Source organism: Elaeis guineensis, chromosome 12 (assembly GCF_000442705.2).
Source record: "Elaeis guineensis isolate ETL-2024a chromosome 12, EG11, whole genome shotgun sequence".
NCBI lineage: Eukaryota > Viridiplantae > Streptophyta > Magnoliopsida > Arecales > Arecaceae > Elaeis > Elaeis guineensis.
The window spans coordinates 5,469,672-5,484,646 of NC_026004.2; the positions used below are offsets into that span (position 1 = coordinate 5,469,672).

Below are 14,975 nucleotides of genomic sequence, written 5' to 3' on the forward strand. Positions count from 1 at the left end.
TTTTTTTAGTAGCATTGTAATTTGTAATGGATCAAGCTATATGTTAATTTCTTTCTACTAAAAAAAAAAAAAAAGCTATATGTTAATTTGAAGTCAATCTTGATTCATTTACCAGTTTATTTCCATTCCGGCAGGTTGCAACTACGATTGCATTTCCCCCACCAACTCCCCTACCATGCGGGGGATGACGAGGAAGCCGCCACTGCACCCGACAAGGCGGCCCCAGGGCGGGGTCCAGGGGTCCAGCGGGTGCTTAGGCCGTTACAGCAACGGTGAGTGTCCCAGTCTTAATTCCTGGTCCAATGTGAGGTCTGTATAAGATAATAACCGACCTAAATGGTGCCATTTGAGTAATTTCAGGCTCCGGCAAGAGCAATTTCGAAAAGCGCCCGCTATATAATCGGCAGCAGCCGTGGCCCCCCTTGCCTGCGGACGCGCCCCGGGTTCCACTCGGCCGAGGCAACGATCGCAAGTTTCCCATGGGAAAGAGGCGGTTCACGCAAGTCTCGACCAGCGAGGACGAGGAGGAGCCGACGAGGAACGACACCGGCGAGCGGAGGAAGGGGAAGAAGCTCCGTGTCGAGGAGGAGGAGGAGGAGGAGGAGCGGCGGAAAGCCTCGGAGTCGAACAGAGGCGGCGACGCCGCCGGCGGAAGCATTAGCGGTGGTGGTGGTAGTGGCGGAGGGGGAGGGAACGGGAAGGAGGAGGAAGAGGAGGAGCCGACCCTGGAGGACGCGAAGCCGAAGGGGCCGGTGCTTAGGGTTTCTGGCAAAGGGAAGCGGAGGAAGCGGCACTACCGCTCCTTCGAGTACGATGGAAATACGTTCGAGCTGGTGAGGTTTCGGACATCTTTAATCTTAGTCGCATGGTAGGGTTTTTGGTGATCTGGGTTTGCTCCCGGAATTGGATTCATGAAGATTTCACTTGTTTAATGCTAGGATTTGCGAGTATAACTACGATTTTTACATTGTTCTGGAAAATTTTCTGTACTTTGGGCGATCTTTGTTCTTTGCCGCATTCTAGGGTTTTCGATGTAATTGGTTTGCTGTGGGAGTCGGATTATTGAGGAGTATTCTTGTTTAATTCTTAGCTTTGTTAGATTATTTGCTATATTTGGAAGTGTTCGAGGATTGACTTGATTTTTTTTTTTTTTTTGAAATTTCTTGTTTTCTGGCTATCTTTGCTCATTTTGGTATTTCGGTAATTTGATGTTCTTGATCAAATTTCTTTTTTCCTTTTTTTTTTTTTTGGTTTGTGTGTTTTTTTTTTTTTTTGGGGGGGGGGGGGGGGGGGGGGTGTGGGGCGATGGAGGAGAATAGTGTTTGATTGTTAATTTTTTCTCTTTTTGCTTTCTTTCTTTTTTCTTTTTTTTTGTTTGATGCTGCATGCAGGAAGATCCGGTGCTCCTGACTCCAGAGGATAAGAAGCAGAAGCCCTATGTTGCGATTATTAAGGTGAATTTGTTGTTTACTGAACATCAGAATTACTTCCTTGGGATTCTTTGAACTCGGTCATTTTGTGGAAAGAGAACTATTGAGCATGAAACGATGCATAACCATGATTACACTTCAAATTGCATACCATTTGCTTGGAGCGAAGACTGTAGCTCCTTGCCCTTTCCCATTCAACACCAAAGGCATGTGCGCTTGCATATGTGAAGGTTATTTTCCCTGACTCTATTTTGTAATAAGCCCCTCAGTCCTCAGATCTACTGGTAGTTATATTGCCTTACTCCTTCAGAGGGAAAAGAGAGGGAGATTATTTTGTATCCTATTATTAATTTGAAATTCTATATTATGGATGTTTTCTGATGTTAGAAGCATTAGTTGTGTCCTATCATTCAACATGCATGATCCAATTGATAGATTTTACAACACTTGGTTTTATTTTAGTTTCAGACAAATGCTTGTCAAAAACAATCATAATCCATTTTCATTGCTTTCATTGTTGCTTCTGCATGTCATCTATCTTTTTGTTTTTGCTCCATAAGGTCCTAGGCTGTTCCTGTACTATGCCTACAAGCTCTGACGTGCAATGCTATAGGAATTCAAGGCTTTTTTTTGGAGTGTGATGTATGTCCCACTGTCAAGTAAATAACATTTTGGTTCAATCTGGCATGTTATACCAGTTATTCTTTTATATTCAACTAGATGATTATCTTATACCTGTTATTTTGAACTGTGTATCTAGAGTATATGTAGAAAAAGTTAGCTCCATCCTTTTCTGCACTATATTATGCAATTCTTGGTCCTGTCCTTCTCACACTTTCTCCCTGAATTTTCTAGTTGAAGTTTTTATGGTATTGATATTCATTTGTTTTACTTGTTTGTCTTAAACTATTTATACTTCTTTCTTGCATTAGGATATAACTCAAGAAGCAGATGGCAGTATGATGGTTACTGGGCAGTGGTTTTACCGTCCTGAAGAAGCTGAAAGAAAAACTGGTGGGAGCTGGGAAGCACGAGATACCAGGGAGCTCTTCTACAGTTTCCATCTCGATGAGGTTCCAGCTGAATCTGTGATGCATAGGTGTATTGTCCACTTTGTGCCTTTAAACAAGAAGTTGCCACTTCGATCAGAACATCCAGGTTTTATCGTGCAAAAGGTCTATGACACTGTTGAGAAAAAGCTCTGGAAATTAACTGACAAAGATTATGAAGACAATAAACAACATGAAATTGATCTTCTTGTTAAGAAAACATTTGAGCGTTTAGGAGATCTTCCAGATGTTGAGCCTGAAGATGCTCCTGCTGATGATGCTGATCAGTCACTGAGTAAGAAGAACCTTGGTAAAAAGCGCATGCAACCCATCGATGTCTCAAGAACTGAAGATGCTCCAGGGAGGTCTGACTTCCTGACCAGAGCAGATACACCTGGAAGCTGTACAGAGTATAGAGCAATCCTAGCAAAATTCAAAGCATTGACTGGTGATTCATATCGCGATAAGTGGTTGGATAAGCTTCTACAAGGAATTAAAGCAGCATGCAATTCAAAAGAAGATGCATCAGCCGAGGATAAAAGGACAGGAGGGAATGGCGCTTCAGATCATACCACAACTGGCAACAACAGTGAAGACAATGTAAGTGGTGCATATGTTCCTGTCCTGCCAATCATACTGTGTTTTCACAACATATCATATGGTCATATGGATTATCTTTTTGGTGGGAAAATTAGCTTGCTTGCTTGTAGAAGAAAATCCAATATGCCATAGGTCATCATCTCCAAAATCTTGTTGGCCCAATATGGCAATTGGCATCTTGTCACTTCCTCTTAATCTTTTTCTTTTGTTAACTTTAGCTTACAGTTTGTATTAAGGAATCTCATGACATAGTACCTATGTCATGTTTGATGTTTTGTTTAAGTGATCTGTTACAGGAATTTAGCATTTTAATATCTTTCTAAGCAATGATGTTGGCTATCTGTTTTGTTTACAATGATTAGTTATAACATTGGTCTTATTTTTGTTAATATATATCTTATGAACAAAATTTCAAGTTTTGAATATTTACAAGATACAATGAAATTATGAAATAATGTCTCCTTTCATTTCTTTCTACTTATGTTATTATTTATCAAATACTGTTTTGCAGTCTGCTGGAAGAATTTGCTGGCCGGATGATGCTGTCCCAGCAATAACTGCCCTTGAGAGAGCTACACATGAAACTCTGGGTTCCGATTTCCAGAAATATAACCAGAAAATGAGGCAGTTGGATTTCAATCTCAAGGTAGAATAATTGTTCACAGTTAGCTTCACTTAATTGTATCGTAGCTATCCTTGTAATCTCGCCTTCACAAGAAATGTTCAAGTATCAGCATTCAAAATATCAGCTCTGTTTATATTCTGTGCCTCGTTGCAACTCTGAAACTGCTTTCAGAGAGTTTGTGTAATAGTTTGAAATTAATTTTCATAGTTTTTTTCCAAATAATCTTCCTTTATGACTTATGTAGCTTGTATGCAAATAATACTACAGGGAGTTACTTTTTGAAAATTATATGCTGTTAACTTTGTTTAGAATCAGGGTCCTTTACTTGTAATCTGGACTTAGTACCCATGTTTGGAACTTGTAATTAAAACTTCATCTTCTCGAAAACTATAGCTTTTGATGTCCATTCAGTATGTTATACAATGTTCCTTCTCAAAAAGTTGTTTCTCCTTTGACCCTTCAGATGACTTTGATGTCAGTTTTCTTCCTCCAAAAACATTTGAGGAAAGTGCAGTTTCTTAATTATCTTTTGCCTCTAAGCTAAGATCTTATCAAGCTTTGTTGAAAATTTCTGTTGCATATAAGTCCATGGTTATTTCCAGCTTTTCATTAGGTTGTCACTAAGAATTATGGGCGTAGACCTTGTCGAGACTTACAGTCCTAATGATTAGGCATGAATGCAAAATAAGACCTTTAAAACTTCCATGTTCTGGATCTTGGGTGTGGGTCTAGCAGAAGCGTACCTGTCATGATCTGAGCTGTCCATCTAATACACTAAGTTTAGGGACTAGTTTTGCAGGAACTCAACCTAACAAGAACAGACTCGATAACTTATATGGTATATGATAAAATGGGAGGTCTATATCCCCCGGAAAACTAAGAAAACGCCAAGAAAAATGAACACGATCCCATGGGTGGTATGGTGGAGGTCCGCACCCTCCAAGATCACAACCATAACAGCATTTGGGAAAAGACAATGACTCATCATAAGGAAACCGACGGTGGTATTGCCGGCCCCCAGAAAGGTCACTGAAAGAGGGGAATGGAAGAATACCTCAATATATTGTTTTATTCTTGTACTTTGGTGAATGAGGATCCATAAAGTCCCCCTCCCAATTATTTGGGATGAAGGCTGGATGATTATATTTATGGTTTTACATCCTTTATGTTTCTGGTAAAAATACTCATCACCCTTGGTAATACATCATTAGTGAAATATCCAGAGGACATGAATTATCATACTCACCTGGAAGTTGGACCCAGATTGTATTCTGTGTGTGTTGGGTACAGTATGGGTCTTAACATCCCAGAACTGACCTCTAGACCTAATGGGTCTTACCTAGTGGGACTCCAGCCTGACCTGATTCATGGTTGAGGAGGGATTTGGTAAAAGCTGAGGCCCAGATGCCCAATTAGGCTAGACCATTTAGGGAGGTACTCAGACCTGAGCTGACCTGTTAACAACCCTAGTTTTCCAAGTTGTTCTTGTGACCTTAGAGCTTGTTAGTGTTCTTCATCACCTTGCTGTTAGAAGGTGTAGACCTAATGCTCTTGATGTGGGAATTTGGTGCTTTGATATCGAAGGTTATGGAAAGTCTTTGAGTTGATCTTTGCATAACAATAAGTATAATTGTCAAGAACTACCCTGGCTATTTTGAGTCAGTTATTTCATATTTTGACACATGAAACTGACTGTCAACCTGACATCAGCCAACTACTTTTTTTAGCAGGGTTTGGCTTGCATGGATAGTCTTTGAGACAATCTTCAGCCCCACCCCAAAACTAAGCTTCCTATCTGAGTTTTCTTCCCTAATATAATTTTCTCAGTATTTGTGCTGTAAATCATCAAATTGGAGATTCAACTGTGCTGTACAGGTGAATCCTTTATCTTGTGGCAATTTTTAGTGAACAAAAAGGGGATAGAGAAGAAAGAAAATTCAGAAGTTGATATTTTGATTAAATTTCTAGTTTCAAAAATTATATTTTCATCAAAGATCTTCATGAATTTGCATTGAATTATGGTAGCATTATCTTTTGATCTTTGTGATATATATCCCAGGATAAGATGGATATAGCTTTTATTTCACGCATGCACAAAAATTGTTCTCTGTTGATCTGTTTATGTAATTTGAGCATATATGTCTCTACATAATTTTTCTGTTTTACCAATAATTCTTCACTCTGGAATGTTAGATTTCATCTTTAATGCTTATGCTGAACTGTGATAATTAACTTTTGAATACTTAAAATATTTGGGGTTGTTAAAGCGGTCATTGGTCCTTCCTATATTTATGCAGAACAATGTGATGTTAGCTAGACGCCTACTGAATAAGGAATTGGACCCTGTGGTTATTCTGAACATGTCTCCCAATGAACTGAAGGTATGTATCCATGTCAAATAGTTTTTCTATACTATTTCTTTGTATTATTTCTTTTGTGGTTGCTATATTTGCATGCCTCTTCATAGGACCAAGACAAAGTAGACTAGTCTATTGTACTCATATGAAATGTGCATGCATTTAGCTGTTGGATTGCATAACCAGTAATTTCATATTTACCATCTGATTATTTGCTTCTTTAATAACACATAGAGCTTTACAGGGATATGTACATTAGCTGTGATAAGAATAAGAATGCGTGATCTTTTTATGATCCTGACCTACAAACTTTCATTGGAATTTGGAGGTTGATAATTTGTTGCCTAAAGCTGGTGCTTTGATTAGATTTGTGTTTGAGTGAGGCTGTGGGAAGTAGGGATGCAACTGAGGTTGGGCTTAACCTGATTGTGTCCACCCACCCGCTCGTTGGGTTGGCTTGGGTCGAGCTTTTATCAACCTGGCTTGTTCTTGGGCTGAAAAATCCCAACCTGACCTCAAGTTAATGGTTGACTTTCAAACCTACCCAAACTTGACCCTAACCCAACCTGACCTGACTTAACGCAACCCTACATGACATATAAATAAATAATTGACATTTATATTTCATAGGTGGTACTTATTTATTGATATAATTGTGTTTGTAATCTTATTGAATTGTGTGTAACTTTATAATTGAAATTTATGAACAATTGAGGTTTTAATTCAAAAAATATTAATTAAATAGGAATATCCCAAACTTTTTCTATATCTTAAAATTTGTATTTAACCCATTTTAATTCAATTGACATGGCATGATCCTACTCAACCCGTCTAACCCAATCAGACTCAGCCTACCCAACCCAAATCGGATTTAGCTTATAACAGGGTTCGGCTGGATTTGGTTAGAGAAACCCCAACTCAAGACCATGTTGGTTTGGATTAGGGTTGAGGACTTACATGTTAGATTGGGTTAGGGTATGCCCCTCAATCCAACCAAACCTACCCAAACTGCAGCCCTAATGGGAAAATACTATTTTTATAAGTGCAGAAGTCCAGCAAAGACACTCTTGGGAATGTTTTATCCTAATAGTGTCAAAAAAAAAAAATCATTAGAAACATTTGAAGGATTAATGATTTATATGGGCAAGTAGGAAACGAGGATAACATTTTATTCATTTTGTTAAGCCTGTTCCAGCAGAATCATGATAAAAATACTTAGCTCAAACCCCACAGGGAATCCAAAGGTCCAATAAGTCACAGATGTTGTATATCAGAGTGTATTTGAATTTTTAGATACAGAAGTTGGGCTAAGGGCTGTTGGCAGCTATCATATCCTGACACTTTAGCATGTATTGTCACCTTGGAACAATTCTAGATGGATAGAAAGAAAATCTTTGATCAAACTGAGATATGCTTCATTAGATATGTGACATTTGTTTCTCTTCTTTCTTTATTGCATTTCTCTAAAAGAAACTAAGAGGAATAGAAACTAAGAATTAGGCAGTGGTTTGGGTGAAGTCACTACTCAGAAGTGCGAGCATCCACTTCCTGACCTAATTCTGACCTGACCTGCCGAAGTTCAGCATGTCAGTGAAGGCTTGAGCACAGCAGTTTGGTTCCCACTTTCAGCAAACGTGTGGAAGTGGTGATGTCTGGCAGAAGTTAAGTTTAGGCCTATTGCTTCCATCCAAACTCACACTGTCCCCTGGTAACTGGAAATCTGAAAGAAGATGACTAATATTTTGAATGCTGAAACGTTAATCCTTTTCAGTGTTTTATACATGAGTGCTATGTTTGATTTTGTTCAGAAGATTGGTTTGGGTATATGGTCTGCTACATGAATAGCAGAAGCAAAATTGTCAAGGTTGTTCTATCCAGGTGAGCAAAATAGTATCTGGGTGCACATAGAAGTGAGCAATAGTCTATGTAGTGTATGATGACCTTGTCACCACGATAGTTGACAAAGTAGTTCCTGAGGATCAAGCTGAGTTTATTTACTCAAGTAAAGAGCAGTGTTTGAACTTTTGGTTATTTGCATGGTAATCTACCATCTCATATAGGTTACATAATTCCTAACAGCCATAACATTCATATTGCGTTCATATCATGGAACATAAGCTGGATATGAGTAATATTACTTGTAGTTGCCGGAACAAGGAATCATCATATTTCAAATATGTGTTGTATATTGGTTCCATTTATCTGTGGTTTGTTTTTTCCTGGTGCTTATATCTGAGTATGATTTGTCTGACTGCCCCTTAAGAATTTCAGGATGGTTTGTGGTTTTGTTTTTTCATGGTGCATGCATACAGTTGATTTTTAACTGTGTCCCTTGGGCATTGCAGGATGGTTTGCTTGCTAAAGAAAAAAAAACAACAGAACCAGAAGAATCCAAACAATTGCAGGTGAATATGCTGATCTATAAGAATATACTGACGTATGCAAATTCTTAATAGGAGCTGTATTACCATAAATTATATTGAAAGGATAATTGTTCCCATGTGACCTATAGAACGTCACTTGTCTAAGGAGAAAGCAAGTATAGTTCAACTTCTGGAGGACAAGTGATAGTTTCTAATTCTAGCAGTAATATGTATTGTTTGAATATTAATTTGTGAACGGAAGTTCATACCTTCATTTCATGCTCAAATGTTCTATTTGGCTTGTGCAACCAGATGACTGATGCTAGATGTTCAAGATGCACGGAGAAGAAAGTAGGGATTGCTGACATTATCCAAGCTGGAGGTCATGGGGATAGATACCAGGTGTGCAAATAATTATTGTTTCTCTTTTTGTTTTTGTTGTTGTTGTCATCTTTATTTGTACTGCAGAGTGGTTTGCTTACCTGAATGGTGATGTAGAGATCCTTATTGTAAGACCTTCAGCTACAAGCTTAATTTATCTCTTTATTTTAACTTTTGATCAAAAACTTGTCTTTCATCTAAACTATAAGAAACTTTGGATACATAAAAAAAAATAGAATGTATATGTTCTTTTTGTTGATGGGTCTGAAAATTTTACATAAGATATTTCATTATATGGAATTGTAGGGTATGCATTGCAAAGTCTCAAATAAATGGTTAGATACAGCTATATCTTTCATGGTGATGTCATAAAAGTTGGCATTTCAATTTTTTTATGACCAGTCCAATTCTCTATATTGATTTTCAAAACCTCTTCTGAAACTGTTGTCTGGGGGCCTACCTTGGGGGGGGTGAGGGGGGAGGGGGTGTTGTGCATCTTGTTGCCTTGATTTGGTTGTTGGTTTCAGGTCCTTATATTAGAAGCAGTGGAATGTGCTGTCAGGATGTGGTCTGCAATGAATGTATAAACAGCAAGTCTCTCATTGAACTTCCTCTCCCAAACTAGCAAGTATATATGCAGTTAAAAGACTAAAGTACTGGTAAATTACTAAGTAATCATTGGTTTTAATTTCTAATATATCTGGACTATACGCATATAGGAGTTTTCAGATTCAAACAATTAATACTACGGTTAGAAATTTTGTAGTGGTACACTCATAGTCCAAGAAGAGTTAATCCTGAAGCCCAAGGTTGAGGAATTGTAATTCCTCTAGATCTAATATTGATTCTTTTTATTCATAGTGGCAATGTAAGTGCTGAAAAGTATCTCCAGGACACATGCTTGTTTCGCAGTTGGTGTTATGAACATGAGCAATGAACAGAGTATAAGAATAACCCTTGTCTCCTTTAGATTTTGGTGACTGCTTTTATGTGTTGAAAGTGTTCCAGACTGTAATTATTGATAAATTGCATCATTTTCAGTGGAGCGAGTGATGCAGAGATGAGATTTGCAAGATAATGTTGAAGTGATATTATGTTGTGTTTAGATTGAAAGAGACATGATATTCTTAGATTGTTGTAGGAATATCATCAGTTGGGCCGGAATGTCTTTTGAGTTTGTAACTCATCGGATCAACTTTTACCGAGACTTTCGATTTAGGCTTGGACATAGTCCATGACTGTTGGTCCAGTCTATTCTTTGGAAGTTAATATGATCATGTCGTAATAAAATAAAAAAAAAAAAAGAAAAAAACTTGTGCTATCTAGTTCGGGAGGTTTATAGCAGGTGAGGTTAGAAATGTTCTCCTTGTTGTGAATGGGTTGCCCAGGGTGACGTCTATCATTCAAGTCGAGATAAATGAATTACGCATGCATTGATTGAGAGATTCAATGTTGGACGGTATAAGCATCCAATATTTTATGGTTCAAGTACTATATTATTCTCCAGTTTGTTGAAATTATGTTCTAAATTATGATGCTTTTCTACTTAAGTTATAGATCCTATTGTCTTGATGATCATTATGTCAGCATATGCCTTTGTATTATGGTATCTCTCATCTCTGTTTTTTGGTTTACCTAAACCACAATTTAGCTCAAGTTGTTTTTTCTTTCACCCCTTTTTTTTGTCAGGGATGCGAACTAACATTTTATGTTTTTGTTCTTCTTAATTAATCAGTTGGAATGCACTGCCTGTGGTTACATGTGGTATGCCTCTAGAGATGCCATCGCAGCATTGACTATAGATGCGCCCAGCGTTGTTGGAAATGTGGGAACAGCACCCTGGGCCACCGCCAAGTTTGAGGCTGTTGAGAAGCAGCTTGTGAGTCCGCGAGAATCTGAGAAGCCCGCTGCCGATATTTTTAAGAAGACCACAGCAGCTTATATGCCTGTCTTGGAAACTCAGAAATCATTCAACAGATCAAAGACAGAAGATCCTTCAGTATCTGCAGCAAACCGTGAATAGAGTATATAATTTCCAGTGTTACTTCTTTCCTCCCTTCTTTTTCAGTTGAATGCTTGGTAGAATCAGCACTTGTAAAGCCTTGTAAAAATAGAAAAGAAATGCGTGGAATGGTTTATGATTTTTCTTTGAATTGCATTTGCAGCCTCCATTCCGTTTTAGTTTAACTGGTGCTTGGCACGTGCAACGCACATAAGGGGAATATGGAAAGCTGCGAATGCGATCGTAATTTTCATTAGAATGTGCAGAGAAACATATTGATGTTCGTGGAGAAAGAAGGGTTTGCACTTTGCTTTCTGAGGTGATATATGGTTGCACACCTGCCTGCGGGCAGGTAGTTCCTTGTTCTGCACAACGACTAGGTGCTTTCTTGGCACCAATGTCTACTCTGGATCCATGGAGTCCTTTTGCCTGGAAGACCCACCAAGTGCCTGGTCTTTGAAGTAACTCATTGTTTAGTTTCCAGAAAAAACCCAAGTCATTGTTTGGGCTGGTAGATGCTCAAATGCTTATATCGAAAACATCACCTCATTTGTGGTCGTTCGGGTCTGGGCGGGGTGGTGATGATTTACCCTTTTTTTTGTTTGGGTTGGGGGGGGTTGGTTGGGATGGCTGCTTTACAAAGCTCGGCCAAGCTGTAACGGCTGAGCCGTGATTGGAAGGAACATCCAATCTTTCCATCCGTGGCTTGGCGTGGATGTGACCAGAATAGATCTGCTTGACCCGAATCCTTTAGACCCCATGGTTTGTTTGACTGTCGTCAGAAAAAGATAACATATTGGAAAAATGTGCATGGGCATGGGTCGCTAGAAATGGATCTGACTCTACCTGACCCATTCTGACCAAACTCAAGCCGAAGACCCATTTCAAAATGGGTATGTAACTTATTTTATTGGCGAGATGAAGATTCAATTAGCAGGAAAAGCTCATATTCATAGTTTCTTTAATTTTTTTTGTGCCCATTATCCATGTCATTGTTAATTTTTCTTCTAAATATATACCAAGTACATTTCTTTTTGATTTGTATCCATCCTAGCATATGACAAATACCTTTTCAAGTGCTAGGTTTTCAACACCTGCCGCTATGAGTATTCCCTCTCCCCCATCAATGCGGGATGTTTCTATTTATTCATCTCTTGATTGATCTTTCTGTTATATTGTTATATTTTGAAGGTATATCTACATGATCTGATCGGTTGTTCAAAGGTCGCAATACATTTCATATAGAGCCAAATCGAGTAATAAATATGACAATGATGCACATGCTTAGCCGACATAATCATGTTGAAAATTGGATAAAATCAATGCATAATGTGGGGTAGATTCACATGCTTAACATTGACATAATAACGATGATGAAATTCATATATGGCCAAGGGTAGAATGAGCACCACGATTTCACCCGAAATTAATTAAATTATATTTATTTATAAAAATACTATTTCTACCATATGGCAATTTCAAAGATTGCTCTTTGGATTGCATCTTATATGTTACCAATCATCGGTAGTATAGAAGTAGGATTGTAGTGGTCCAATATCTGAATATATTTGCTGTCTATTTATTTCATTTTCTCTTTCAGTTTTCTTTATAGTGGTGGTAGTGGTGGCCGCTGGTGGTTAGTGGTTGTGACAATCAGATAAGTGCAATTGACTAGCAAATGACAAATCCAAATCCATTGTGCATCACAGCCCATTCCAGTAAAACCTTTGCTTTCATTCGGTGCGCTTCATCTAATCTCCTTCTCCATTTATATGAAATTAATATATATATATATATATATATATATATATATATATATATATATATATATATATATATATATATATATATATAAAATGGATGTTATAAAATAAAATATAAGAAACAAAGTAAAATCATGTAGTGCAAACAAATAGTAGTAGTAACAGTAATAATAATAGGAAAAAACTCTTACACTCCTAACGTACATTAGCACATATAGAATCAAACTTACAGTGCAAACTGTTAGGATTTGACGCCTCGAGATTCAGCCCACATTGAGCCCACAGCGAGGTTCGCGGCGAAAAACGGAGTCCAACGAGACCAAGATCACCTGAAACGGAGCTCGGATGGAGGAGATACGAGCTTTCAAAGTCGGCACGAGAATCGAGGCGGCGGAGGAACGCCGGCGACCGGCGGCGGGCGGCAGCGGCGCGGCCGCAGGCGGCGGCGCGCGGGACGCGGGACCCAGGCCCGCGCGGGACGCGCGACCCAGGCCCAGGCCCGCGCGGGACGCGCGACCCAGCGGCCTGCTGGCCCACCCCCGGTCCACCGTGGACCGGGTGGTCCACGGCCCGGCCTGCGGACCGCATGGGCGTTTCCCACGCGATTCTCGCGGTCCACGGCCCTATTTCGTGGACCGGAGCGCGATCTAAGGGTCGAGGACGCTCCCGGTCTTGATCCGACGGTCAGGAAGGTTTCTTGGCTTTGTTTAGGATTCCTAATCCTTCTCTAATCAAGGTTTAAAGCCTGTTTAAACCTATAAAAAGGCTGTGAGGTAACAGAGAGGTGTGGTTTTTCGGTTTCTAGCAGCCGTACGAACCGAGAGGAGAGAGAGAGGCGTGAGGCGCTGTGAGAGAAGGAGCAGGAGGCTCCTGGACAGCGGTCGCCAGGCTCTTCAGGGGTTCAGGGGTCTCCAAGAGAGAGAGAGCTTTTGTGAGGGGAACTTCATGTGAGAGAGAATTGGGTGTACAAGGGTTGAGGGTGAGGTCTCCTCTTGTAAAATTTTCTTTTCATAGTGAAGTTTGCATGCCCCGTGGAGGCAAGCCCTTTTGTGGCTGATCCACGTATTTTGATTGTTTTTCCTTTTGTTTTGTTTCTTCTTTCTTCCTGCTGCATCGCATGGTACTGAAAGGATCTTGGGAGGTGGTGTCCTGGCCAGACATCCACCCAACAAGTGGTATCAGAGCAAGGCGGTACAAGGACGCAGATTGCAGTGGTGGTGAGCAAGACTGAAGATGGAGAAAACAGGAACAATCAGGATGGAGATCAACAAGTTTGATGGTAAGAGCAATTTCTCCTTGTGGCAGGCAAGGGTGAAGGACGTGCTCATCCAACAGGGGTTGATCGAAGCTCTCTTGTGCGATGAGAAACCGACCACCATGGAGGTGCGGGATTGGAAACGGCTACAGATGCAGGCGGTGAGTACCATCCGCATGTACCTGGCGGATGAGGTGGTGATCCATGTGCTGAGCGAGACTTCCCCGACGGTGCTGTGGTCGAAGCTCGAGGAGTTGTACATGGCGAAGTCTCTCACCAACACTCTTTTCCTCTGGAGGCAGTTTTACCAACTGCGGATGACTGAGGGACAAAGCGTGCAGGAGCATTTGAGCCACTTCCAGAAGATCCTCACCGACCTCCTCAGCGTTGGCGAGAACGTTGAGGAGAAGACCAGGGCGCTGGTTTTGCTGGCGTCGCTTCCTTCTTCGTACGAGTCCTTGGTGACTGCTCTTCTAGTGGGGAAGAGTACTATCAAGATGGACGAGGTCACCGCGGCGATACTCCAGAACGATGTTCTCAGGAGGGAGAACCCAGCTTCGAGCTCAAGTGTCGATAGCTCAGCTTTGGTGGCTTCTGGAGGAGTAGGAGGCGGTAGACGGAGCGACAGGAGATCGCGTCGAGGGCGGTCTAAGTCCAGGAGGGACTTGAGCAAAACCAGGTGTTACCGGTGTGAAGAGTTGGGGCATCTAGCCAGAGATTGCCCTCAACTGAAAAATCGGACGGTGGCTGCTGTAGCGACGGCCGGCAGTGATTTAGATGGAGATGTCTTCGAGATATCTGACGAGGTATCTACTTCTTCCCAGCAGTGGATATTAGATTCTGCATGTCCCTATCATGTGTGTTGCAGAGAGGAGCAGTTTGACTTCCTGGAGAACAGTGAGAGCACTGTATATCTGCCGAATGGATCGAGCTGTGCGATCAGAGGCATTGGGACGGTCAGCTGGAGGACACATGACGGTGCAGTGAGGAGATTGGGGGAGGTCCGATACATACCCAATTTCAGGCGGAATCTTATCTCACTTAGCAGACTGGATTCGAGAGGCTACAGGACGGTAGCTGGTGGAGGAATCCTGAGGGTGCTACGCGGCGATAGGATTGTGCTGGAGGGGAAGAAGAGGAGCAGAGGACA

At 40.6% G+C, this 14,975-nt stretch overlaps 1 protein-coding gene across 1 annotated transcript; it reads left to right on the forward strand.

The window, feature by feature from the left end:
• Positions 1–411: 411 nt before the first annotated feature.
• On the forward strand, positions 412–10,958 carry LOC105054856 (protein REPRESSOR OF VERNALIZATION 1). Its single transcript, XM_010936472.4, has 8 exons — positions 412–833; positions 1,392–1,454; positions 2,363–3,079; positions 3,591–3,725; positions 6,002–6,085; positions 8,407–8,466; positions 8,737–8,826; positions 10,541–10,958. The coding sequence occupies exons 1-8, from the start codon at positions 480–482 to the stop codon at positions 10,826–10,828; spliced, it is 1,791 nt and encodes a 596-aa protein (XP_010934774.1). The 5' UTR covers positions 412–479; the 3' UTR covers positions 10,829–10,958.
• The last annotated feature ends 4,017 nt before the right edge of the window (positions 10,959–14,975 follow it).

Coding starts and splice junctions, on each gene's coding strand:
- LOC105054856 (XM_010936472.4), top strand. CDS start 480: ATGGGAAAGAGGCGGTTCACGCAAGTCTCGACCAGCGAGGACGAGGAG. Junction 1,455..2,362: donor CCTATGTTGCGATTATTAAG/GTGAATTTGTTG, acceptor TTCTTGCATTAG/GATATAACTCAAGAAGCAGA. Junction 8,827..10,540: donor GTCATGGGGATAGATACCAG/GTGTGCAAATAA, acceptor TTAATTAATCAG/TTGGAATGCACTGCCTGTGG.